We start from the raw sequence: 27,934 nt of genomic DNA on the forward strand, positions 1-27,934 counted from the left end.
AAAAATGGTTATGCTCTGAACATGTGAAAGACCACTCCCTGAGCTCAACTTGCCCTCTAACACCAAACACCAGTACAAGAAGCTAGTTAGCCAGTTTGCACATTAACAACACAACCCAATATTGGAAAAAAAACAAAGCATATTTACTGTGCGCCAATGAACAACAACACAACCTATCAGGAAACATTTCTGCTTGAGCTAAGTGATTAAAGATAAACAATCTTTTTTGTTTGTTTCGGCCCCATTCCCTCTTGACTTCAGATGTTTGTTTAAATTACTCATTTCCGTTTTTCTTCTCATGCGCCAAGCTGAACTGCCAATCAGAGTCGTTTCATTCACCGACGGGCTCCATTGCCCAATTTGCCTAGTAAAAGGCTCCACCGGTGCAAATAGAACAGGGGTTACAATATCGTCACCTTCATTTTAGCATTTTGATATGTTCACTGATTACCCCTGAGCTTCAGTGATCATTGCTATGAAGAATGTCACTCAGAAACAAAAACAAAAAAAACAATAACATTGAGCCACAGTTGCCTAATTTATTCAAATAAATTATTCAAGCTGCTTAATGTGTTCAGCAATCTTCTACAAAACTCAACTTCAGCCTAACATTACCAGCCTGGCAGTGGATTTTGAAGCTTAATGCTCAAATGCACCTTGGGACTGTTGGCTTTTTCCAGGAAACATGAAGAAGACAGTCAATCATTGATTGCACTGTTGTCTGGATAGTTTAAGATCAAGCATGAGGATTCAACTTGGCCAAAACAATATGGAGGAGTAAGGTGACAGGTTGCATAAAAACCTCTGAGCTACACTCAGACGTGGATCCAGTATACGTTGATCGTGCACATTTAAATCTTACATTTCTGGTTGTGGCAGAGCGTTATTTAAGGGACATTTAATCCGCCTCCACTCTGTAGCACTCAAAAGGCAAGCTGCAGATTGTTCACATGAAAATAATCTGTCCACTATTTATCTGAAAAGCAGTAAAAACAAAACTAAAGATAGAGCATAAAAGGATGCCAGGGCCTTCTCACACTCTTTTACTGACTCATGCAGGACTCCCCAGATTAAAGTGTTGCAGACACAGAGCTATAAAATGAGCTACTTCATAGCCAATTCCATCTTCTGCTTAACAGAACCCAGCCATTTAGTCAGGATCCATCAAGAACAGCTGTGGTTTAATTGACTAAATGAAAAGCTTTGCAACTGGTAAGTTTTCAAAAGTTATTAATTAATCATAACAGCATTGATGATAAATGTGGCCCTGGTGCTACTAAGATTCTCATTAATCTGATCAACTGGTAATCAATCTATTCACTTCCTCTTTTCAGGAAACATCACCCGCTCATCTGATTTAATAGGCTACTAGTGAGTGTTGAGATTGAGCAAGAAAAGATATATAGTGGCACTGCTGTGACACAGTGCCAGCGTATATTTTATACAAGGACTTGGGACCTGAATTTAACCTCTCATTCAGAAGAGAGTGTGTGTCTCTTCCTTTTAGTTTTACTACTCATCATCATTTTTTAAAGGGTTAGTGTGTCTTCTTCTATCGTGGAAAAGAAAGCTCTCATGCTGGGCTCTGGCTGTGTTTTGACTTTAGTGGCGTCCTCAGGGCCTCATTAGGCCGAGGATGACTGGTATAACTGTGTTTGTGTCTTCCAGGGAGCCGCTGCCTGCAAGACCTGATGAATAATACAGTGATGACTGCAGTTAAAGTGCTTCTATTTACGGGAGTTTCAGTGATATTTGCGAGTACACAGACGGAATATTTCACATCTCATATCTTTCTATTTGCCTCTCTGTTTCTCACCCTTAACTGAACTAAACTCAATTCAGTTCAATTACAAAACAAGACTAGAAGTCTAAACCCACCCTAGAGGTTGTAATACAGTATTTAAGACACACCACAGTTCCAAAATGTTATAAAGTACAAATAATATACCCTACTGAGAGTTTTGCTCTTCTTCGATGAGTACAAAAAAGTCCAGTTTGGACTGATGGAAAGGTCATGGGATCAGATACTCAGAGAGGTGCATCCCCTTGGGAGTATGAACATGCTAAGTAACTTAAATAGCAACATGACAATTGTTTTATTAGTCATGGGTACAAAGTTGACAGTTTGTCCCGATTATGGACAGTTATGAAAACTCAGGAAGTGACTGGGCTTGAAAGGGTTCATTCTACATGTAATTTCATGTTAACAATTTCTTTTATCTGAAAAATTAGGATTTATCATCTGTAGACAATGAATATTAACAAGATATAATTAGAAAGAAGGTTGGAAGTTTTCAAAATGCCTTGTCACAAGTGTAGTTAAAGAACATTTTTACCTTGACCATGACATTAGGAAAAAGGAGTCAAAGATTAAGGGGTCATCTACTTAGAAGTATGAACATTCTCACCAAAAAGAGTCAATTTTTGAAAGTTAACTTATTTTAACTTTTTGATCTTTAAGCTGGTAGGCAGTTTTATTTTGGTTTTCACCTGATAGTGCTGCCCTATAAAAATTATCTGGTGACCATGCATGTCCATTTCAACTTTTATGGAAATCCAGTCCATGACAAGTGAAGGCATTCAACAAAATCACTTGGAATCATCCCCCAGAGAGAATGAATGAGCTCAATAAATGTAATGGGGACCACGCATGTCCACACTACTGCAATCAAATGTGTTTGCATGACATAGCCATAGTAATTAACAAAAATAACAGAAACATATTTCCTTTCTCTGTATCTGAGTTGTTGGCAGGATAAAACATATTTTTCTCTCTAAATAATTTTTTTTTCATTTACTACCCATGGTAATTGGGTATTTTCTCAATTACTGTGCAAATCAAAATCAGAGTATTTCTCTTTTCTTCAGTGCATGTATGCGTGTGTGTGTGTGTGTGTGTGTGTGTGTGTGTGTGTGTGTGTGTGTGTGTGCACGCGTGTGCATGTGTGTTCTTATTTGTGTAGCTGCACAGTTTTGACTGCCAGAGGTGAGTCTCTGCTTGTGTAAGCTCTTTGGCTATGTATAATACATCACACAGAACTAAAATAGTGCTATCTACCACATCTGTGTAAATATGTGTGTGTGTATATATATGTGTGTGTGTCTGTGTGTGTGTGTGTGTGTGTGTGTGTGTGTGTGTGTGTGCAAGTCATTGAGGTTCTGCCAGCAAAGCCTCATAGTGTAGATACAGCACCAGTGGCAAGGATAAAATGTTGGCAATGTACATTTTTGCAAACCATGGATCTGTAACATTTTAACATTACATAAATATCATATCAACATCTCTAATGAGATGAACCTCAGATTACAGGTAAATGAGCAGAGCTTCTAATCAGGAGGAGAAGGAGATAGTAGATGACGTAACACCAAGTGAGATGGCAGCAGACCACAGTTGAGACCAACAAAAGCAGGTATTTTTTTAAACAAGAGTTTGAGATATGTCCTGCGGTGTTTCGATATGAGACAATATTAATATCCTCACTGTATCTTTCTTGGCTGTTTGCCATTTTTTGCCTGTCTGCAAGACTGCTTGAATGTAAAGGAAGGAGCTGTGATTGTGCCGAAATGGAAACACAGCAAGCTGTTGTCATGCACCGTTCATACGTATACTTACAAAAAGTAATGTTGAGTACGTAATGTGACGGCGCTCGACTATGTTTCTTTTCCTAAACCTACATAATTTTACTTTGCTAAACCTAATCTACTGTATGTAACTTCATGTAAAGTAAATAACTTTACGCATATGTATTTTCATAAAATATGTATCAATATTTTCACTTTTTATCAATGACAGTGGATCATTGGATATCGCATCCAGCGCTATAATTTCAACTGCATGGGACAGTATCGTATACATATTGATATTGATGTTCAGCCCCAGCTCTGATGTTTTTGTTACCCCAAAATTAGTAAAAAAAAAAAAAAAATTACCATGTGTACATTTTAACTGTATAATCAAAAGTCCTTCAGTTTGTTGGGAGTTTTCTTAAATCCAAGCAAAAAAATGAGATTTTGAAAACATAACATGTCCTTAAACAGTAGCCATGGAACTGATCAAAACACATTTTAAAGGATATGATTAAGGTAAATTTTAAAGTTAGGATGAGGCTTTGGTAAAGAATGAATGCATTTAATGGAAGGTTAACACAAAAAATGCTTGTGAAATTAATAACATGCATTTGGCTTGAACACATGCATTCAGATTTTTTGTAGGTTGTAGATGTGTTTACTATCTGAAGAACTGAAGATATGCAACACTGAGCGCAGAGTCTGAGGTTTTAGATCAAATGTCAGGTGAGGGTTAGCCGGAGGTGAGCGCGAACAGAGGATGGCATGGAGAGGAGGAAGCAGGTTGATGAAAAGCTCTTTATGCTGCTTAGTGCAATCCTCCAGCACGTTTCCCAGGGCTAATCAAGCCGCACAGGGAGCAAGAGTTAGCCAGAGGGAAACAAGGGTTTATCTGCAAGCAGGAAGACACTAATCGCTGTAATGTGGTCAGTTGGACTGGTATTGTTCTGTACTACTGGCTGCAACAACACACAGTTGCTTGGCAATGAACAGCACTTCACCTTGGCCATCACTGCTTGCTCCAATTGCCTACACTCTTATCTCTGTCTTTTCATGATTAGGCCTGAATTAAGTGAGCAGCCATATTATGATGAAAACACTAGGATACTGGGTTTTGATGGGTGATAGACGAGAGATGTGGATCGGTTTGGTGACTAATGACTCTGAAGACTCATTAGTTCAGTGAGTGAAAGTCAAGGAGACGGCAAAACTGGACCTACAGATGACATTGTTTTCTCTGAGTCAAGTCAAATCAGTATGCTTGCAGCAGTGGCTAATTAGTTAGAGTGTCCCATCTTTTTGACACATTTTAAATTGCTCTAACAAAGCAAAACTTGCCATTACTGACAGTTAAAGAACTATTTCTTTGTTTTGCTTTGTCTTTCTTTTCTATGTGGCTCAAGGGATGGCAATGTTGCTCTTTTGGTTATTTATTGGACAGATTGCAATGAAATTTGGTTTATGGTCCCCAGATAATGAATCTTAAAGACTCTGGTGATTCCTGACTTCTCTAGCACCATCAAGAAGTCCACTTATCCTAGGGCGGCTGTGGCTCAGTGCATAGAGAGGTTGCTTACCAATCAGGGGGTTGGTGTTTCAATGTATGGGGGCTGACATTGGCCAAGTTTTTTTAATCCTTGGCCCTCATAGTCTTCATGTCAAAGAGTCCTTGGCCAAGATGCTGTACCCAGATTGCCTCTAATGGTGCCCATGGTGTGTGAGTGCTTGTTCAATTACCTAATGACCAGAGAGCAGCATGTGTGAATGTGTGCGTGAGAATGGAGGAATTGTGCCTGTAGTGTCAAAAGCTTCAAATGCTCTCTAAGACGAAAAAAGCGATGAATAATGCAGTCCACAGACCATTAATCTAGTAAATATCTCAAAATCTCCTTGATGGATTGGCATAAAATGTGCTTGACAGGTGCTTTCCAGAAGAGGTATCCTAATGATTTTTGGGATCCCCTGAACAACTAGATCAACAACTAGATGATTTACTACAAACTTTCGGACTGGGATTCATGTTCCCACACAGAACGAATTCTAATTACTTTGGTAATTTTTTCAGCAACTAGCTGGTGAACCTTAGTGCCAGTAATACTAATATCCACTAATATTTATCTTTGTACACAAGACAAGTCAAAAAATGTCAGATTTTCCTGAAATACACGATGAAACATTACTGATCCCCAGAGGATGAACCCTGTTTAGTTTTATTCCCTCTATCATTATGACCGATATTATAGTTTTAACCCCACAACTAGAAAGGTTCAAAGAATACCCACGATTTATCTAGAATTTTTTGTTTAACCTGCTCAACACTTTCATTGTAGATGTAGCAAAAACTGCTACCTCTAGGGGCCGCCAGCTGTTGACATGTGATCTTGTTAATACTTTGCCAATGTGAGCCCACTCACCTGTTAAGTCATTTATCAGTGAAACCTGAGTGTGTATTTTGTCTGAACTGGCCTCTTGTCAGTTATCGGACGAGGTGGCAGCCATGCAGTGGAGTCGCACCCGAATCAAACAAGCACCACTCCCATGTAATTACTCAGCCTCCCCGTGTCCACTGCCTGCAGGTGGGGTGCTGACAGCAACACTCCTCCCCCACTGTCAGCCCTCTTACTGGGAGTAATGAGGCACGCCACACACACATGCACACGCTCGGCACAAAGCCCATCCCAGTGTGTATGTGTGTGTGAATGGGTGCTGCTGTAGCTATTTGTGTGAGTGAGAAATAAAAGAAGAAGCGTAAAATAGCAAGGAGGTGGGTGCGAGATGAAATGCACTGTCACTCAGCTTTTGTGAGGGTGTTGAGATTCTGAACTAAATGATTATAAATTATTTTTTTTCTTGTCAAGTAAGAAAAGGCAGGAATAAGAATTAATGTTAATGTTAATGGGGATTACAGGGACGATTACAGACAGCAGATGGCTGAGAGAAAGACAAAGACACTGCACTGAGTTCATGTACCTGTGTGTGTTTATACACACACACACACACTCTCAGACATCCCTCCTCCAACTGGGGTGGCCCGCCAGGCAGAATTGAACAGCTGGATGCAGCTTCTTCAAACCCACAAAACATAATGGCTGCAATTTGGCACTTGATGAATCCCAGGGAAAACAGAAATAATTTCACCCGCCTCCATTATGCCTTGATAGCACTCCTCCAGCTCCGTATGCGCAGGCCAATCTGACACTCGAGTGTCTGTTCAAAACAACAAATGCCATTTAATCACATTCATATGTTTTCATTGAAAGGGGTGCTCAACACAAGCAGCGCTCAAAAAAAGGAGAAATTTCAACAGATTTCATCCCCGGGAGCTGCACATGCTGCTACCCAAACCAAGGTCCATCAATACAGTTGGACATTTGAGGAAACAGGCTTGTTCGCTGGCATAGTGAAATGAGAGGATCGATCAGTAAATAATGATTAGTTTTACACCAACTCACTATCTGTTTTTCACATGTTGTACAACATTATGTAGAGTGACAAGCTGGAAACTGGTACATCTAAAAGTCAAGAGTTTTATCGGAGTTGGGCAAAATGCTTGAAAAATGACAACCTTACTGTAAGAACAACTATTTTGCAAAGCAATGTCAAAAAAGTATTCAAACGTTTAGATGAAAAGTGGTACTGCAATGGAGTAATAAAAGTGCAATTTTGCAATAGCTGTGACCACATGAGCATATGCATCCAGGGTTCATGCATTTAGACACGGATAACCTCAAAAACACTCATCACTATGCCTGCATAAGAAAAGTGGTTTATGAGTTATGACAGGGGACATGGCAAAGTTGTGTGTTTATGTGTGTACATCTGCCTGCCTGTGTGTGTCTTTCTTTAAACTGAATCAATTTAGAAGTTATTTACCATTTTTTGACAGGCCATCCCCACTGCCAAAGTTTATCACACTGTCCCACTCAATTAAAAAAAAAAAAAAAGCACCATACGTTATTTTTGGTTGCACACCGTGGGGATTTTGATATAAAGATAATATTAAAATGGCCAAACATAAGTGTAGGCTAAAAGCAGGAAGGAGCACTGTTGTGACCTAACGTTAACATTACTTCAGCAGGGCAAATGCTGGTGAAGCCAACTGAAATGGGCAGCTCAGGAGGGAACCTTTGCCCAACATGTGGTGAAACATAACCTGAACCTTTAATTACATGGACTGTTTTGATAGTCTCTTGAGTTGCAGTGTTATTATACAGTTTTGGGTGGATTTTGGGACACAAAACACAATTTTATGTCTAACAAGGCGCTGTCCATGGTTCTGAATGTTACCGTCAGTATTGTGCTATTACATCCAGATGGTGATGCCTATGGTGTGTGCGTAAGCACATACATGTGTCGTGTACATGAAAGTGGGGTACACTTAAGAAAACATATCATTACCCTACCAGCTCCGTATAGATTGTGTAAAGATGAAAGTGCTATCAGTTTTTGCATCTGACTAAGACAGACCATTCTCCTGACAACAATTGTAGGTGTGGTCTATGGGGTAGTAAATGGGATGAAAAATGGGCCCCATATGGGACTGTCCATGGGTTCTATAGTGGTCCCATGCCATGGTTTACCTGAGTTGCCCCCAAATAAGATGCCCATTTTTGGGTCCATACCCATTTAGTACCCAGGTATCCCAAGCATAACCCATCTGGATGGATCCCACTTGGTTTAACCCACCCATTTGGACGATTGGCAAAGGGCCATTATGGAACCTGTGGACACTTATATATGGCCCATTTTTCATCCCATTTACTACCCACACGGACCCCACATTAGAGGGAGAACTCCACAACAAGATAAAAATCAACAAGATTGGGTAAAATTTCTGTTGAACTAACAATTGACAGTCCAATGTTCAACTTCCTTTTAGTTCTATTTTGTTTTCCACCAACTCCTGTGAAAAATATCAGTCTCTTTAGTGGTTATACTTTGCAGGATATCCCTTAAAACTATGTTAACAAACGTAATCCCTCTCATCCATCACTTACGAACCACTACAAGTGTGTGGTGGCATATTTATCTTCAGAGGCCCTCTGCCTGTATTTTCTTATTTCCTTCTTATTTTACTGGGTTTGGGATGTTCAGAACAATACATTTGTTCATTTAAATGTATTTATAAGACCAATTTGAAATGTACACATTACTGGCACCTTTAATTAAAACACGAATAGTGTTATCACTGTATCATCTTTAAAAAAAATTTAAATCAGTTGATCTGTACTTCAGCTAGAGCTTATTAAATTTACTGGTGTAAATGGCTGAATTAAGCACTTGACAACTTGATATGGAGAAGCTGCTGTATTTCACCCTCCACCCCCGCCTCCTTTTCACTGTTGATAGCCTCACGAGACCCCTCTCAGCTCAGAGGTTAAAGGTCACCTTGAGAGAGGGAGAGGGTGGTGGTGGTGGTGGTGTGTTTTGGGGGGGGGGGGTTCTATGGGGACATCAGAGGAAGAACAAAGAGTGGGCCATGTGACTCGAGGTGAAGCCTCTTCTTTCTTTTGTGCACCACATGGACATGAGCATCTGCCACAGAGCGTCTGAACAGAGCTGCACACTGCATGAGGACAATACAGAGACACTGTGTTGTTGTTGTGGTGTGTGTATGTGTGTGTGTGGTTTTAACAGGCATAAATAGCCTCCATTCATTAGGTCTTTCTGAGGCTGACTGGGTCTGTGCAGGAGAACTGCCCCACTAATTACCATCAGACGTTGCTCCAGCTTGTTCAGCTCTGCAGCGAATTTTATTGTCCTGCGCTGTACCAGGAAGTATCAAGCCCCGTCTGTGGTGTACATGATGGGTAGCAGACTGCAGTGAAAAGATCAATAAGAGCGCCCTGAAAGTATGTAGCAGCAAAAGTTGTTTTTCAGGCCACTGACTTTTCAGTCTTTCTTTTTTTCGACCCAAGTGACTAATGGAAACAACAGTTGTTGATTGGTGCAAAGATTTAATGTGACAAAAACTGATCCACCACCCACCTGCACTGCCACCTGCTGCTGGCACAAAGCCATCAAAAATGTTGTGCATAAATGCACTTTCAGGTCAACATCCTCTCAAAATTTTTGCTGAGGATCAAAACTAAGCATCTGCCCTTTGTCTATCAACTCTAAAAGCTTCCCTTCTCAAACACATGCTTTCATGAAGTGCATGAAGACACACACTAGTGCTGTACCCGACTCAAAATTATGCGGATCAAATTAGATTTGAATGAGCTCTACAGGACTTTCACTGTGACAGTGGCATTCATGTCACATAGTAAACAAGCTAAATGTGTTAACAATGGGTTTTAATGTGCAACAACATGTATTGCCGCCACTAGATATCAAACAAAAGCCTGAGACTGAATCCTTTTAAGTTCCTGTGAGCTGTAAATTCCCCACCTCTAAGCAGAAGATCTCTGCTCTCTCGTCCTCCGTGCTGCTGCCTGCATGTCTGCAGCCATCTGCACCAAAGAGCAACGTAAAAGTCAAAAGCACTCACTCTACAACAAAATCTGCAGCAAAAAAAACCCAAAACTGCTTGATCCGAAGCAATCTCAGTTGATTGAAGGTCTCTGACTGATAATTCGAATGTCCAATTTTCATGGGGCAACCTGAAGACACATCCTCTGTCAGTGGCTCATCATGATCATTAATGTTAAAACAGATTAGCTGTCAATACATCCACATTTCTAATTGAAAGATGATTTTGACTTAATGATATGGTATCTAAAAAACATGACCTTCCGTCTCACACCTCTCTCCTTCTCCTTTAGTGCTTTCCCTCACCAGCGCTCTTTTACTTTCTGTTTCCTCTCTATCACCTCTCTCTCCTCCCAATGCTATCTGTGGTTCTTACACATTTATGACAGCTTTAATGTTGAAAAAACACTGAGCTAACAGAGAAATCAACAAGGTTTTAGTATTGCTTCACTGTGACGTTGGAGCTTCACTCTGCATTTTGTATTTGCATTCATCCACTGAAAAGAGAAACTTTCTCCATGTTTCTCTTTAAATCTTTGCAAGTATGATGACTGAAGTTGTGCACATGCTGAAACTTTTGACTTTTCAGTAAAGCATTTGATAACTTGTGTCCAACATAATAACATATAGATTCTTGATTTTAGAATGAGGATTTGGGAAACCCATATCAGACAGGAAATGTTACTACACTTACACTTTTTTTTGCCCAAGGCGCTAACTTGCTGGCTTCTTGAGACAGGCTTCTTGGGGACCACATTACTATTGGCAATTAATCACAGATTGAGCAACGCCGCTAGCTCCCACCAAATCCGGATGGTGCACAGTACAGCAAACTGAAGAGCATCAAAATTAACCTATAGACTGATATATGTAATCGGTAAAGTTAACAGCAGTTAACCATTAACGGTTAACCCCTGACATCACTAAAACCAAGAGAACATCCTGTAGTCTCCACTCAGAGAGAAAACGGAATCTATTCGCTCAACCATCTGTCTGTGGCTTCTGTAATCCAGTCACTAAGACAATACAAGCAAGTCCTCTGCCAACAAGACATTACACACTGCCAGATTAAACATCGCTCCAAATTCCATACATATGCAGGTAGCGTGGGGGGAGTAATGTGACAAACATGACTCATCTGTTATTGTTTCATTTAGCCTTTTTGGCCTGCTTACACATCAGCTGTTGTAATGGTCCACGGGGATGATTAAATTGATTAAATACTTATATTTCCACAGAGCATTAGTGAATTGTACTCTTTCCCTCGGCACTTCCGCACATACTGCTGGGCACAGGAGTCTCTTGAGAACCCCCAGCCCCCGCATTACTCCTGTGGCTAATTTCAGCCACCTATCTGTACAAGAAGAGTGGGTATATAGTATTCACTGAAAATACATATATTACGATCCCCTAAAAAAATTTCCTTTTTAAAGATGTCAACAGACAACCTCTTTGCTCCTGCACCTTCCTCCCAGACGAAAGGTGCTGAGGTGGAGGAAAAAGCCTAATGGATTGTTGCATTGAGCATGTGGGGAAGGATTGGAACTGTGAGACGAAGACAGGATCTCACCAAAAAATGTCAAATCAAAGACAAGGACACACGAATATTCAAACATGGTCCATCACCATTCATCTCAGCATCAGTATCCTGTCAGCGAGCCAAACGAGCATCCGGGAGCCAAGTGCCGACACACTTAAGCCAAGAGGAGACACTCATAAACATGTCTATACCGTATCTAGGTTAACTTTGTCTGGCCAATCTGCTCTGGTTTCTCTACCCTTAATCTCCTCCCCTGCCTTAGCACGGTGGGAGGTATAGCACATAATACCATAGGATTTCCATTCCTTTGCACAGGGTGTGAGCAATGAAGCTGGTAAACAACAATAGTGTCAGAAGAGGGAAACAAAAATCATTTAAGTTGCAACAAAAAACAATGTAAACAGAGCTTGAATTTGAGTTTTTTGGGATCGAGATGCCTAGTATACTGTAGCAAAATTTAAAATCGCTTGCACTAACTTTTGCTTGCACAGGACTAAAGGAAAGGGAATTAATATCTTCAATTGGAAAATATTTACATTACCAATGCTGGACGATTAGACAGAAACATGACATGTAAAAAGAAAAAAAAATACAAACACAATTTCAGTGCCCTCCCTAACAGATATTTCACCAATCAAATAACAGCAGTGCTATCAACGATACCAACACTCATGCCCACTGGACAATGCAATAACAGCAGACATAGTCAACAGTGAAATCTCCCTGTTGTTACTGCAACTTTACCCTATAAAGTGCACAATTCAAAACAAACACCAATGATGCATATGTTGAATTCTTAGCAAACATTCAATGCATTTACCAATGGACTAGAGTAGCAAGAGGGTAATTATGTCCTGCACACGGTGGATGTCACAGACACTGATTATTAACATGTATAGATTACATTTTAGACTCCACCTACAGCCAGAATTGATTCCATATAGGCTGAGCTGCATTGTCAGGACTATACCCATTGATCAGCTCCCACTGGTAGGGAAGGAGGGGGGTTTGCAGGATCCCAGTGAAGCCAGTACATTGATCCAGGAAAACAGAGAGAGATTAGACAGTAGTGTAAGAGAACATTGATCTCCAGCTGCATCCAAAGGGCACCCCTGTTGGGGGGTGTCGGGGGACCCATCCCCTCTACTCCTGCTCCCATCCTCCTATCCTTCTCCCACTTCTGCACTCTGCTCACTGGACCATGCACCAGCATTGTGTCCTCCTGACCATGTGCTGCTCTCTCGCAGTGAATGAGCCTCGACCGGTGAGAGGCACCACCCAAACCAGCAGCAATGGGGAGCCTTTTATTGTACCGCACAGCTGCCTGCACTGTAAAGCTACTGTTCTCACAACACTCTGCCTTTAACTCATCAACATCCACCTCTGGGTTACTTTTCCACAAATCACCTCCATGTGTAAATAGGCTACTGCTGGGTGTACTACGGAGTGTTTTCCCCGCATCCTCTGAAGCGTGCTCCCGCCCCCCTCAGAAAAAGCCCCACATGCAGCTACAGTGCACACACCATTCCTCATGAACTGCACATATGTCAAACTGTGATAAATGAGTCCAATAGCAGCACGGGGCAGCCGAGGAGTCCCAGCTGCCTCAGTCCAGAACAGGGGAAGCACAGCCAAAAGACAGTCAGCACAGCCCCACTCCTCTAACCTCCAGTCTGGGGGCAAAGAGACATTCACCTCAGGGACTGCAGTAAATATGTTACCTCACTATACAGTAGCAAGATGGCTCCAATGCATCAACCTCTGCCACATGCATGTCTGCAGGAAAAGAGGCTCGGTAAAGAAACTTTTGCTTTAAATAAAGGCTCAATGGAATCCTAAAAAATGAACAATGCAGTAACTGCAAATCAGAAGCCTCAAAGCAGAATACTTTGAGCAAGTTGACCATGTGTCCCTGCACCCTGCTATAAGCTACACAAACATGCATGTTAATGTTGCATCAAGACTGCAAGCATAGTAGTGGATGGGACATCCATACAGCAACTCTCCAAGAACCCCCCCTCCGAACCCAAGGGGGAATGTAGTGAAACAGTAGAGGCTGGACCGTACCTGTCTGCCAGATATACAGGGGTTTAGTTTCCACTGTGGTTTGTGCCTCCATCTCCCAGATGGAGAGAAAGAGCAGCGCTATCCTCCAGAGAGAGGGGAGCGGTGCCCCTCTTGAGACCCCCAGCGTCCCCACAGCTCTGCTGGCCAGTTCCATGGCCACCGCACGGCAAGTACTGCAGTTCCCAATGCAGTCAAGAGGAAAAAAAAAAAAACAAGACTGGCCCGTGGTAGGGAGCTGGACCGAAGTGCGTGTGTGTGTTTTCTGCTTCTGCTTTGTCCACACCAGTGCATCCAAGAAGAAGTAATCCCAGGCAAATGGGGCTGAGGTCTCCACTCGTTCCCCTCGTCCTCTCTGTTTCTCTTTCTCTCTTGGATCCTTAATGAGCGAGAACGAGGTCTGGCAGTAATAAAACAGGGAACAATAGAGCCCTAAGCCCAGCCTGCTGCTGCTGCTGCTGTATGCCGGGTTGATGCAGCGCCTCCCTCTCTCTCTCTTCCTTTCTCTCTCTCTTACACACACAGACACATGCACACACGCCCACCCTCTCTACCCTACCTCCCCTCCCCTCCCCTCCTGCTCACTCATCTCTCATCCCTTTTCCAAAGGGCTCAGTGAAGCTGCTCCGCACTCCGATCGAAGCAGGCAGCTGGATGGGGTAGGTGGAGATGTGTTTGTTGATAAACTGAACAGCACAAGTGCCTTAATATAGAGTCAAAACACATCTCGAAACTTGTTATTAGTGTTATCTTCAACAACATGACAATCATTTTCTTAGGGAGTTAAAAAGGGATTGCACTGGGTCAGTGGTGGCCTCAAGTAAAAGTAAACAACAAGTAAAAGTACTAATACCACTCCACCACAAGTAAAAGTTCTGCTGAAAAAACATGTAAGAGTCATCATCAAAACCCTATTTAAAGTATCAGATGTAAAAGTAGTCATGGTGCATTAACATTTTCCCTTTCAGTGTTTTACTATTCAGGCTGTTCTGAAAAGTAGGTATACCCCACAATTAGTATGTGACACATGGGAGAAGGAAGTAAATGGTATAAAGAGCAGAAGTCTGGGTCAAACAGACAAAGGACTTCCAAACTCATAAGTGTGTGGGACCAAGTGGACCTTGAGGTATTTTAAAGAACATCATCAACATGTTTCTTTTCCTAAACCTAGTCTACTTAACTTCACTTGTCTAAACCCAACCAACATAACTCTACTTGTCTATGTCTAACTTCGTAATTTTACTTGTCCAAACCAAACCTACATAACTTCACCTTTCTAGTCGTTTTATTGCTGTAGACTTAAGTGCTAATGTGAACTCATTTTTATACTGTTTGGTAGTTCAGTCAACATCAGTGCGTCATATTCCATAAGATCATCATATGTTTGTAGTGTCACTGTCTTGTGAGAGCCAAGTGTCTTTAGAAAGTCTTCCAATGAGCTCAGCAAAACAGCCCTGTTTCTAGTTGATCCAAAGGGTTTTTGGTTTAGTTTATCTAGCTTACGACGCAGAGAATTTTCTCAACGCAAAAAGAAGCACTTCATCTTTCTTTTATCTCAAACACTGACATTAAAAATCACTATTTTTGGAGGTATACAGTTTTCACTGGACAGGAAACACAAGAAGAATCTAAAAGGCATCTTGTTACTAGAGAAGTCAGAGATGTAAAGTTGCATAAAAATGGAAAACTCAATTGAAATACAAGTACCTTGATTTTGTACTTAAATACAGTAACTGACAAAATGTATTCAGTTACACTCCACCTCTGCCTCTGAAAAGCTTATTTTCTAAAGCAATGCCAGCCAAGGCTCATGGGTATTTTGATACTATACCCATCAACCAAAGTCACCGACAAAATATAATTTGAAGTTGAAATAATTCAAACTGGTGGCCACAACACAGGATAATGCAGTATTTGCATACTTAAAACTGTAAAGAGTTCATGTTCATGTCCATTTTCTTACAAGTCTTACATTGCCATGTTTCATGTGTTGTGATTATTAAATTAAGGCACATATTATTAAGACATAACCGCATGCTTGGCTCCCCATTTAGGTCTAAATCCATTTACATTTGTTGTATTGAGGTAGAGTCAAAATGGCCCAGAGCCTGGAAAAAATGAAAACATAACCACCCACACGGTTTTATGATCCCAATGCTTGTTTTTTTTTTGTAGTCTTTTTTTCTGTAAGTCACTTTATAATTTTATTATCATTGATATTATTATGGTTAAATGCCACCAGAGGTCAGTGAAACAATGTGTTTGTTTTCTTATAAGCAGGAAAACACACACAAGTGTGTTATGTCCAAGGAAGCTGCCTCAGAAGACTGTTGTGTTCTGCAAGTGAACAGATATCATTTTATTGATCCACAGCTGCTGCTGCTGCTGCTGTTGATGGTCACCAAAGCAAAAATCTGTATGTAGGAGGAGTTTGGGGATGCTACGTAGAGAAACTTTTGGTTGGCCTCAATGAACTTCTGGCATAACGTTACCTGACTCGAAAACGAAAAGCAGGGGAGTAGAACTGCAGACTTGGACTGGGTAATTTGATGAGCATGCAGTAAAAACAGAGTGCACTTGGATGAACTCCCAAACCTGGCCAGCACACCCACTGTGGAGGAGACCAAGTCTGAAGACTCAGGGAAGCTTTACGAATATACCTGGCAGAGGTCACTAAGGTAGTCAAAAAGCTCCTCAGTAGCGAGGTCCCAGGTGTCAGTGAGACTGGCCCTGAGATGCTGAAGGCTCTGGACATGCCTGAGGAGTGGTAGATTGGGCAGGTGGTTTCCCGTTTTTAATAAAGATAATCAGAGATTGTGGTCTAATTATCAGTAGGACTGTACATTGGTTTTTTTTTGTTGTTGTTGTTTTCTTTCTGAAATCGGTACCAGAACAATAGTTTTAAAATGGTACTAGAACCTAAATAGTGCCTGAACGGATACTTTTTCAGAATACAGCACAAAACAACAGTCAACATGGTGAAAGAATGGCTTTTTTAAAAATGATAATTGATACAAAATTCTTAATAAGCAAAATGGTCTGTGCTCCAACCCCCAACCCATGAACATTAGATAGCAACCAACATAATGATATTGTGGATCCAAGTGGCCAAAATGAGTTTCCTCTATAAAGTAGCTAGGCCTTAGAGATGTTCTCTCTCACATGAATGCTAATGTGGATATGATTCTGTGCTAATATCATGCCTGTTTGCATCCCTGTTTGTGTACTTTTTTGAGCAGATAGGGAAATTAAAATAGATTTATAATGAACATAAAACTTTTTTATGTATTTGCTATTGTTTGTAAGAAATAACTGTTAAAAATGATATCAAAAAAATAAAATTAAAAAATGGGGAAAAGGGATAAATTATCGATGTACTCAGCTTGACCTTGTGTGATATTCAAGCCCAGTTAGAAGAGGTACTTATTATTCATGAGATGTAACCACTGCACTTAATGAAAGCAGATCATAAATTTGATCAGCAGCAGGTAGGTCAGTAAATCAAATGGACAATGTCAATCATCACACTCCCACAAACCAGCCAGGGAATTGTAGCTATAGGTTTTGTTTGATTGACCTCATCTATAAACCTTTGGTGCTAACAGTTCATTACTGTTCTCTCACCATTTCTTTGGAGTGTTTTTTTTTTTAAGTATGGCTCAAAGTTATTATAGTTAACTTACACTACACTAAAAACCAAAGCTATCTGTAAATAAAATGTGTTAACTGAAATAAAAATAAAAACTACACTGCCTATGTACTAAAAGTAATGAAACAATATTGTCTATTTACAAATCTAAAGCAGAATAGAAATATACAGTAAATGTCTTAGTTTAGAGAGAACCTACCTGTCTTTCTCAAACTCAGACCAAACTCTAATCAAACTGTTAAACTAAGCACTGCTGACCAAATATAAACTGAGACTGTTTCTGTATTGTTCATTTCTCACCTAAAATGTCTTCTTAAAACATATTTTAGCGTACTGTTTAGCTGTAATGTGAGAGTTTGTGAACTGGTAGAGGGCGCCATACTGTTTCCTGCATTACTGTTACTGTTTACTGCATTAAGCAGTTGAGAGTTTAAGGCCGTCTCCACACGGAGACTGAACCGATCTATTTCTTATTCGTTTTTTAAATGTTTTCCATAGCAGAATCGTCTCAAGAAATGTGTCGCTGCCATGCACAATGAAGAAGATGGCGGAGGATACGAATCGAGCTAGAAAGGAGACATTTGTGTGGATTGACAATGAGGTAGAATTTCTGCTTAGTAGATTCTGCAGCATGAACGCAAAAAACTGTAATCTGCCGTTGTTGTTGGCGGGGTTAGCACATGCAGGTTAAGGGAGAATTTGGGCTATGGTGTCATCGGTTCAGGAAAGATGCGTATGGGTTGTAAACACAGAAACGTAAGGGTGCTGTCTTCAGTTTTGTTCACTCTGGGACCCGATTAAAAAAATGAACATATTTGGGCTCCCAAGCGCTGGTTCTGTGTTGATGAAAACTTTTGCAGATACACCTACATTCGTCCCCGCGTGGACATGGCCTAAGAAGCACAGGGGGAAAATGCGGAGCAATTCAATACTCATTCTAATTTCACTAATTTATTAAATAGTCTAGAATTAACTTATCAACACATGGATAACGTATGGTTGCAATGGTGCAGCTTTTCGTTTCAGGCGTGTTTGGACAATGTCCATTCCATGTCCAAACACTGCCAAATGAAAGAGGTATTTGAAATGAGTGTGTAATGAATGGCCTCTCTTAAGAGGAACATCATGACATGCCTTTTACTTTGTTGAAACTTAGAGCATGAATCCCATGCTCATTTGCAGATAATGAGACAAGCAGACTGAAATCCTCATCAGAGGCTTAATGATCCTCTGTGCTCCTGCATGACTCTGTGTGGCACTTCCCACAATCCCCTTTGGCATTGAAGACCAGGTGCCGCTTTGGTGGGACTGCCTTTGCATTAGGATGAGTATCCACATGAGTCATTGGGGCATCTCAAGAAGATGGAGCAGGGAGAAAGCCAGTTTGAGTGAGAGCGAGGCTAAAGGAGGGCTTACCAGGGCGCTAAGGACTTTGAATCTGACCCTGATTAGTGTGAATCTGCTGGGTGGGATTAAAGTCTCCAGCTTACTTTTAAGATGACAAACCCAACACTTGGCTACGAGAAGAAGAGAGAGCCAAGTCTGGAACAGCTCTGTATAAGTAAAACAGATAATAATATGAGATTATAATGTATTATAAAAATGCTAGATAAAATTAGACTTGTATTTGTCATGCAGAGAAGTAGAGTTTAGCATAGTTTAGTATGGTATAGTATGGAATAGGATAGTATACTATAATACAGACGTGGGATTTGATAGAAATCTTCTATATTGCTTCACAATCTGTCTTCAGTTGTGTTCTACTGTTTAATAAACTACAAATATGTCTAAATTTAGCCTCCAACAAAATAGTATATATAATACTCCTACACCATGTACCTTGATCAGGCAAATAAAAATAGAATTTGTGTTTGACACCCATATAAAAAATATACAAATTAAGCTGTGTAAATGTCAGAGATGGGACCAAGTCATTGGTTGAAAGTCACAAGTCTCAAGTCTTTGTAGTCAAGTCCCAAGGTAGAAATGAACAGAGGAAATAGAACAGAAAGTTTTGGCAGTGGGACACTAAAAATAGGGGTTGTATTTGGCCATATTATATAATTTTTCTTAAAACCAGTAATGATACAATGCCCAGATGAATATTATGGACAAAACTCATTATGAAGGATTCCTCTTAATATCAAAATGATGAATTCATATTCAGCGCACTTCATAGTTTAGTCTATCAAAGAATAGTACAGTGTAGTGCAGTAGAATATACAGTCAAATATAGTTGATTAGAGTGTACCACAATACACTTAAGAATGGAAAGAGTATTAGAACATTTTATTCAAATAAAGGCGCTTTTACTTTAAAGTAGTAAAAGTAAAATTAAAAGTCAAAAGTAGTAAAATTTATCACCATCCTGTGATAAATTCCTTTGACAAACATTTGCAGCGTGTGAATACAACTGATTATAAAACAGGAATAAACAACGACCTCCCTTAGTGTAGCAAATGTAGCCACATAATTAACCAGAAAGAGCACAAAACAAGACAGACAATTACACAAAAATTAAAAATGACTGCCTCCAGAAGATCTGCCACTACCAGTATCCACAGGAGATGTGAGAAATAACCTTCTGAAAGTAAATGTGAGCAAAGCTGCGGGGCCTGATTACATCCCTGGCTGCGTAAGAAGAACATGTGCCAACCAGCTAGTAAATGTCATCACTGACAATTTTCACTTATTACTGTCACCTGCTTCGACACAGACTATAAACTTCTTTTTCTCTCCTAAAAAGTCTGCTGTGTCTAGTATAAACAACTACCGCCCTGTGTAACTCACCCCTATTCTGATGAAGTGCTTTAAGAAACAAATTTTCCAGCACATCAGAGACAGCATCCCAGTCAGCTCAGGCCCTCACCCAGCTTGGATACAGAGCCAACAGATCCACAGAGGATGCCATCTCCACTGCCCTCAGCTCAGCCCACACACCGCCCAAATGTAACAACAACACCTACATCAGAATGACGTTGTAAATATGTTTTTAAGAGTTACATAATGTCGAGCAAATTATGTTTTCTCTTAACATATTTAGAAAATGCTGTAAATTCACAGACAGCCTCAAGTGGCCTAACTCTAACCCTAAAAAATTCAACACTTATCCTAAGACCCTTCTTTTTAGATGTAAATCATTTACATGATGAACCGTTATTTATGTATTTATTATTTATAACTTCAATGATTTTGTATTGATTTTCATATTAATGCTCACCACACAGATATCGTTTTTAACGGCTGAGTGAGAGATTGTGGGAGCCTTTACAATGTTTATAAGAACTGAAACTCCCGCTGCGTTGCTTTTGTTGTTGGTCCTTTTAAATCTCCAGTCTTTTTTAACTTTACTCTTTATGTTAAAAAAAGGGGAATGGTTTTAGGCTTTTTAATGAACATGATTGGGCTTTAATAAAGATCTTTTACAGTTTTTTGAACACTCATAATCCTGAGTGCTGCATTTTAGCCCAAACCTAACCCTAAAGAAAATTATAATCTTTTTCTAACCTTAACCAAAGTGCTTTTGTTGCCTAGACCTAAGATGACACAGTTCTGAAATACTGGTCACAAACTCACCCTGGTTTTCCACTCCTCTGTATCAGTCACGCTCACCTCTTGTTGTTCTTTGCCATTCCTATGCAAGACTTTCCAGCATTTACTCTCAGACTGATTCCTTGCTGCTGATCCCACCCTACTTCAAATCAATTACCTCACCTGCCTCCCAGTAACTCCTTCGCCTTCTGACTCTGAAAACGAGCTGTTCTCCCACATTCCTGGTGTCGGTTTGACTGACTCTTCTCCGACAGCTCTAAGTCAGTTTTTCTGTTCATCTGCATGTGTTAAACTGTGCTGAAGTATGGTCCTCTGTGTGGCAGCATACACATTGGCAAGTTTTTGGATCATTCCTGTGCCTCAGAAATCCCCAAGCCTGCTAAGAGATGTATTAAAGGCTAGTATGAATTGTCCTTTTTGTCAGTGGTGCTACATCTGGATACCATCCACACCTGTTAGGAGTGTGGACAAAAACCCAGGGTTCTGGTATCACAGTCCTGGGGTCAGATGCATAAAACCATTGGCAACAAAAACTGTGTACACAGACAGGCAGAAATATGCATACACATTATTTTCCTCAGATTTATAAAGCCGTGTGTACGTCTGATTCTGTTTTATAAATCTCGACCATTGTGGTGCTGCGCACACATACAGAACCATTGTCTCATAACATAACAAAGGCTGTGACTACTTTGTCACCACAATGTTCTATATGCAAAACATGATTTCTAGGAGACGGGGGGTTGGTATAAGAGAGATATCACAGGTCTCCATAGAGACATCTCAGGCGAGATGGTGATGAGAGAGAGAGATGGAGTCGAGGTCTTGTTGTCTGCCTGAACCCAACTGGGCTTGGCCTGATCCACTTGTTGTCCATTTGTTTTTTTAAATACATACCTTCTAGTCTGTGTAACATCATAATTTATGATGCAGAGGCAATTTAAAGACAACAGTACATGCTTACACACAGCAGCAGCCTCCTCTCTGATGGTTTCTGATCAACAGGCACACAAGCGTATATCGCAGCTAATGCAAATCCAGCACAACACATTAATTCCATTGTTTCAAACACTCCAGCTACCAGCTATGTGCATTGTGGTAATAACCGAACATATCACAGCAAGCCATGTAATAAAACCCTTCAGGCACTCAAGGGCTGACGGAGCCACATAAAAGAGTGATTACTGTCTCCATTAGTAGAGCATCATCATAACTCAGAGCTGCTGCCATAACATGAGACTACAAATGATGAGGGGATGGATTTTTTATGTACTTTACCATCTTAACTCTCCCTCTCTCGCAGATTAGGAGAGACACAAAAAAAATCTTAAGTTTCTTGTAGTGCTTGAACACACCACAAGCAAAATAGGGTTAGCCAACCGGAGAATGAAAACAAACATATTCATTGTCATTGTATGTGTAGAAACAGTATATGGATGATGAGAATCCCACCCTGACTCAAGACCAGGACAAGAATTGCTAAATCAAGCGCTGCGGGGCCAAGCCAAGCACATCCAATTTAAATATGCAAATGTTATCGGAGGGAGCAGGATGGAGAAACAAGGTGGCAATGAGGGAGAACAGAGAACAAAGCAAGTCATAATATAATTAAATGTTTACTATTGTTGGCGTGCATGATCGAGAAATCAATTATCGCATTTAGAAACAACAGAAAATGGGAACACTGTCTTTTGTCGAGACTCCGGGGTGAAAAGGATCAGAGATTAGGTGTACGGTAAAATGGGAAGCTACATGTGTGCTCTGAAAAGGTTAATTTGTTCATGTCAAATAAGAAAAATAAGCAATCTTGGGAGGCACTCGCACACAAACAGCAAGCTTCATGTGAAGGAGCTTGTTTCCAGTGGCAGATCGAGAGTACGAGATATTGAAAAGGCAAAAGCCATCAGAGGTGAAGTGCAAAAACAGGTGCAAATTTGCACACGCTGTATTTACACCATTTTATATTTATTACAACTGTTATGAAAAAAAAGCTAATGAAAAAATAATATTAATGGTATATTATTATTATTATTACATATGTGTGTGTGTGTGTGGGGGGGGGGGGCAAAAGTGCTAGGTCCGGCACTGCTTGTTCCATTTGTCAGCTACAAAGAAATGTGCATTCACAACAGGGGCTTTTCCTGTTGAGTTAATGGGAGCAGATCTCCCTCTGCTCCTCCTCTGAAGTCAAGCAGAGCCCTGAAATAGCGTGCAGGGCACAGATATGAGCGACAGCACTGGTGTAAAAATTTAAATCTGTCAGAGGGCACGTTACGTGTTAGTGCTAAGCTCTCAGGAGCTTGTTGTGACCCCTTCCCCAATCAGGAACAAAGAGACTCAACGGTAATCCAAGCAGCTCATATCAGTCAAAGCAAATCATCCCTGAAATGAGTTCAGCCAGGCGGAGGCCACGACGGCAACCTGCCTTTAGCCTCATCCCCAGCTCTCCATTGTCTTCCGCTTCATTGGCCCAGAGCCGGTAACCAGATTGACGGAACAAAGCGCGGGGGGGGGGTTGCTTTTAGCCCCCAAAAAAGTCCCACTTCAGACTGATGGCTGGTGCACCCCAAAAAGAGGATTTAACGGGGTTACTACAAACAACATAAGAGCATCCTCTGAGGACTCACGCAAGCAAACACACAACCTTTGTGTGGTAGCTGAACCTGAATATTTGCCATCCTGTCCTCCTGTAATTACTAATTCAGCCCTCACTAATTGTAACTACAGAAAAAAATCTCTCTCTGGACTCATAATGCACTGTTTTTTAAAGGACTGAACTTATGGTACTTATTTATACATCCCTGCTTACATTCCAAAACTCGCTGGTTCGCCCAGAAATCTGTCTTGTCATTCATGACTACTGACACTTAAGACACATTAAATTAATAAATAAATACATACATAAAATATTTGAATAAATAAAGGGCCCATACCCGAGAACTTAGAAATGTTGAGGTCCAAGTCCCACAGATGTCTCCACTCTGTATATAACTTTATTTGATTAAGATTTTCTCAGGAATTCAAATGCAACCATTTAGTTGAACTGTCAGTTAAATTACAGGTATTAAGTTATACCTCGACAATAACACATTTTTGTCCCTGAAACAGATATCAGTTTTGGAGAATTTGAAAAATTACATGACGATACATCAGCCAATATTCATTTTATACATAAAGCAATGTAAGCAAACAACATTAACAAATGTAATTCATAAGGGTCGCTTAAGTTTTTTTTAAATGTATATATGCAATATACAGTGTAAAAATTAACTATAATCTGAAAACTACAGTTACAACATCTCTGCAATAAGCTTTTGGGGATCAATAGCCCAGCCTATTTATCAGAGTTATTGTAGGACTGTGGTCTACGCTTTCTCTTCCTCTGTTGGAGATTCTATTTTTTTTTTTTTAAGCAAATGTAAATATTGCTGTCAGTTATAAGATAAACTACACAAAAATGTCCAGAAAACTATATTTACAACTATTATAATTATTTGTTTAGAATTATGTTACTGAATAAAAAAACATATTTTTTAATTTTCTGTACTTTTTCAAGTCATTCTCTTGTATGTTGTTGTCTTGTTTTTGTTTTCCTTTCCCTTTTCTCGTGTTTTTGAAGTGTCTTACCCCACATGCTATTGGGGTTGTCATGTGACAATTCCAAATCATCCACCAACTTAGCTTTATCTGGCAAACTCAAACCAAAGCCTTAAAACAACTAGCTGTAAAAGCTAATACATAATATGACTGATGCTTTGCTAGTAATGTCCTAAAACAACTAAAGCAACTAATCTCAGTGTCAGTCTGTGTACTCGGTCAATTTCTCCTGCAGTGACCTTGGTTATATGATGTAGTGAGGATGGATGGATGAACAGCGAACATAGTAGTGCTAGGGTTAAAGAAGAATTATGCAAAGGTCATGTAAATCAACCCTGATCCAGCATGGTGGCTCCCCTCCTCAGAAAAAACAAAAGATGAATCCCTGGGCCATGGTACTTATTCCTGATCCCAGGAGGGGCACCTTTCAAGCACCTCCCAAAAGCAAAATAGGGTCTTTCAGATCTCTGTTCTCAGTTTCAAAAAAGCTTCTCATGTCTATGTTTTGAAGGATTTTTCATGAGCTCCTTTTAATCCCCTAATACGTTTTAGGGTTAAGGGGTATAAGGTTCACGCTGTATCTAGCACAGTGACATTTTAGTCACTTATAATCAAATTGTCTCTGACAACAGAAATGTGTTTATTCTCCAAAATAACCGTTAATGTGGTCAGCACCACTGCCAATGTTTATTCTGGTGTCATTGAAAGCACATGAGGCAGTGTATACTAATTTTCTTTATCTCATCTTCCACATGCTGGGGTTGATTGATTGATTCGTAATTGCACAAACAGCAATTACACCCACAGCAGCATGGTCAAAGAGGCCTTTCATCTTGACTTCCTGTGTGTCGCCTCGACTGGGACACTAATTCAATTCTTACCAAGCAAATTAATACTATTAGCAGGGTGGTTTGCGACTATAAGTGTAGCGCCGGCATACGGTCTTGGATCCCCAGGGGAATTTCAAAAGATGCTGATGTTGTGAGGACAAAGGGCATGTCTCTCTGGGACCCAAGATCTGACGTAATAATATCTGATACATCCCATCACCCCAAGAGACAGGGAATTGTAAAAAAAAATTAGGGAACAAAGTAAATAAGCTTTGCATTGTAAAGACATTTAGTGAAAGACCATATCAGATAAGCAACCTTTGTCAGACCTTTGTTAATGACCTTAATTACTGTATTTTTTCTGTGAATTTTGACTCGCTATGGACAGCAGGACAGAATGTGATCATATCTGCAAAATTCCCATGTAGAGATATCAATATTCATCAGTGAGGATGATGTTGTTGATAATGTCTTAAAAGACCACTGACCCAGACAGTCAAAAAGAAAGCCTATGTTTCTCATCTAAAGGTTTCTGTATAGTTGTTTTAGTTCCTCCTAGATACCTGCATATTGCCAAAATCATAGAAGTTCCCAATAATCAGGCCTGTGCACCATATCATCCACCATCATCCACGATAATGCCGGTATAATTTTAACTATTTTAGCGCTGAGAGACAAATGCTACAGCAATGAGAGTCGAGGAGAATTAGCAGCGCGTACAGGTCCAGGTGAAAAAAACAACGCAGTAATTTATAAAAAAATGCACTATTTATAGATTTAAGACGATGCTTTTTGTGCTTTGCTACTGTGAAGATGTGTAATTTTTGATTGATTTTTTTTTTTGTTTTAATATTTGTATTATATACAGAATCTAAGTCTCACTATGAGTTACTGTTGTTTACCAACAAAAGAACTGAGAGATTTTTTGTTCAGTTTTTACTTAAAATTTGAAGGCAACCTTTTTATGTTGACATACACAACTATAACATTTATATAGATGCAATTGATGTTAAAAATGTATAATAAAATATTCAATGTATTTTTGTCATATCATCAAGAATATCGTTATAACAAAAATACCCTGAAATATCTTGATACGCAAAATGATTGTTGGCCCATTGCAATAACTTCCCCACTGTGTAACACCATCAAACAAAATGTTCTAGCTAGTCACTTGAACAACACCATGGCCACTGTGGATTCACTCTAGTTTGCAGTGACAGAGGGACAGTTACCAAACAGCTTTTGCATCCTCAGCTTTTAACTCAATGAAGACACACATTCTCCTGAAAAGGCTCATTGATCTCAACATCAGTACAAGGTTAGTTCTGTGGATCAGAGACTTTCTTCCCCACCGCCCACAGAGGGTCTGTGTCAGGGGGAGCATGTCAGACATGCTCACTGTGAGCACAGGCTGTCAACAAGGCTGCGTTCTTTCCCCTGTGCTGTTGTCTCTTTTTCTGATGAATTTATGATCAACGAGAAAAACATTTTAAATCGTTTAAGTATGCTGACGACATGGCCTTATTTGGCCTTCTACAGAAAACAAACCCATTAGATGGGGTTGCCTATCTGTCCGACAATAAGTTCATTCAAGCACGATGTTGCATTGGTCCAGCTAGAAATTAATGTGCGCAAATCAAGATCTAAGACAGAGACAGTTTTACTTGATGGCCAACATGTTAAAACTGTGGAAACTTTAAAATAGGTTGGCACAGTTCTAGACTAAGGTGAACTTCTCTGAAAATACTGAGTATATTTTCAAGAGATGCTCACAGTGACTGTGTTCTAAGGAAACTTAGCGGCCTCAGTGCTTGTCAGATTGTTGAGAGTGTTTTAACCCTTCACCTTCCTGCCTGGCGTGGTAACCTAAACTGCAGATCTAAGAAAAAAACTTTGATGGCAAGCAAAATCGTTGGCAAACTCCAAAAGCCCTTGACCTCACTATTTTTAGAAAGGACGAGAAAAAAAAGCAAGGAGTATCCTGGCAGATAGCTTCTATCTTCTCTTCAGCCAGTTTGAGCTCTTAAGGTGCCACAGACTCCCTCTGGCAACTTAAAATGAATTGAAGAAGTCCTTTATCCCAGGTGCTAGGGCTGCATCTGACTCAGATTAATGTCAGTGAAATCGGCTGCTCAGTACTGTGTTTGACTATTCCTTTTTTTCCATATAGCGTTTCAGAGTTTGAACGGGGATCGTCAGGACGTTCAGGGTGACGCCAAAGTCCACTTAATAGAATAAACAAGTCACGTAAACCCTCTACGCTTATGTGTTCTAACAACACTAAAAACAAAACTGAAATGTACTTTTATTTGCTGACAACAGATATCAAACAAAAGTCAGAGATGGTATTGTATTATGTTACTCTAAACAGTAATTTCACTACTTCTAAGCAGAAGGCAGAAGATAACCTGTCAGGGCGAAGCCTCTTATCCACTGGGTAGCTACAACTGCTTCTCTGAGACACCGATGCCTGTACTGGAGAGCAGTGTGAAAGCAAGGAGTGCTCATTCTGTAGCTACATCTCGGGGCCGAAACATTTCCAAGAGCAAACTGCACACTGAGAAACAAAAGACAGACTGCACAATTTGACTGAGGGGTCTAGGACTGAATCTTCGATTTTCAGGAGGCAGCCCTGTGACAAGATCTGTTTTTGTGTAAACT

The 27,934-nt window shown here is 40.2% G+C and overlaps 1 protein-coding gene across 2 annotated transcripts in view; it reads right to left on the reverse strand.

Moving 5' to 3' along the window:
• The window catches only part of thsd7aa (thrombospondin, type I, domain containing 7Aa), a 139,350-nt gene extending 125,222 nt beyond the window's left edge, over positions 1–14,128 (reverse strand). For both annotated transcript variants that reach the window (XM_088090555.1, XM_088090554.1), the window contains exon 1: positions 13,646–14,128. In XM_088090555.1, coding sequence (XP_087946681.1) covers positions 13,646–13,799 — 154 coding nt within the window. In that variant the 5' untranslated portion in view covers positions 13,800–14,128. The remainder of the gene's footprint in view (positions 1–13,645) is intronic.
• Positions 14,129–27,934: the final 13,806 nt, after the last annotated feature.

Source organism: Plectropomus leopardus, chromosome 17 (assembly GCF_026936395.1).
Source record: "Plectropomus leopardus strain MGB_pleo_1.0 chromosome 17, ASM2693639v1, whole genome shotgun sequence".
NCBI lineage: Eukaryota > Metazoa > Chordata > Actinopteri > Perciformes > Serranidae > Plectropomus > Plectropomus leopardus.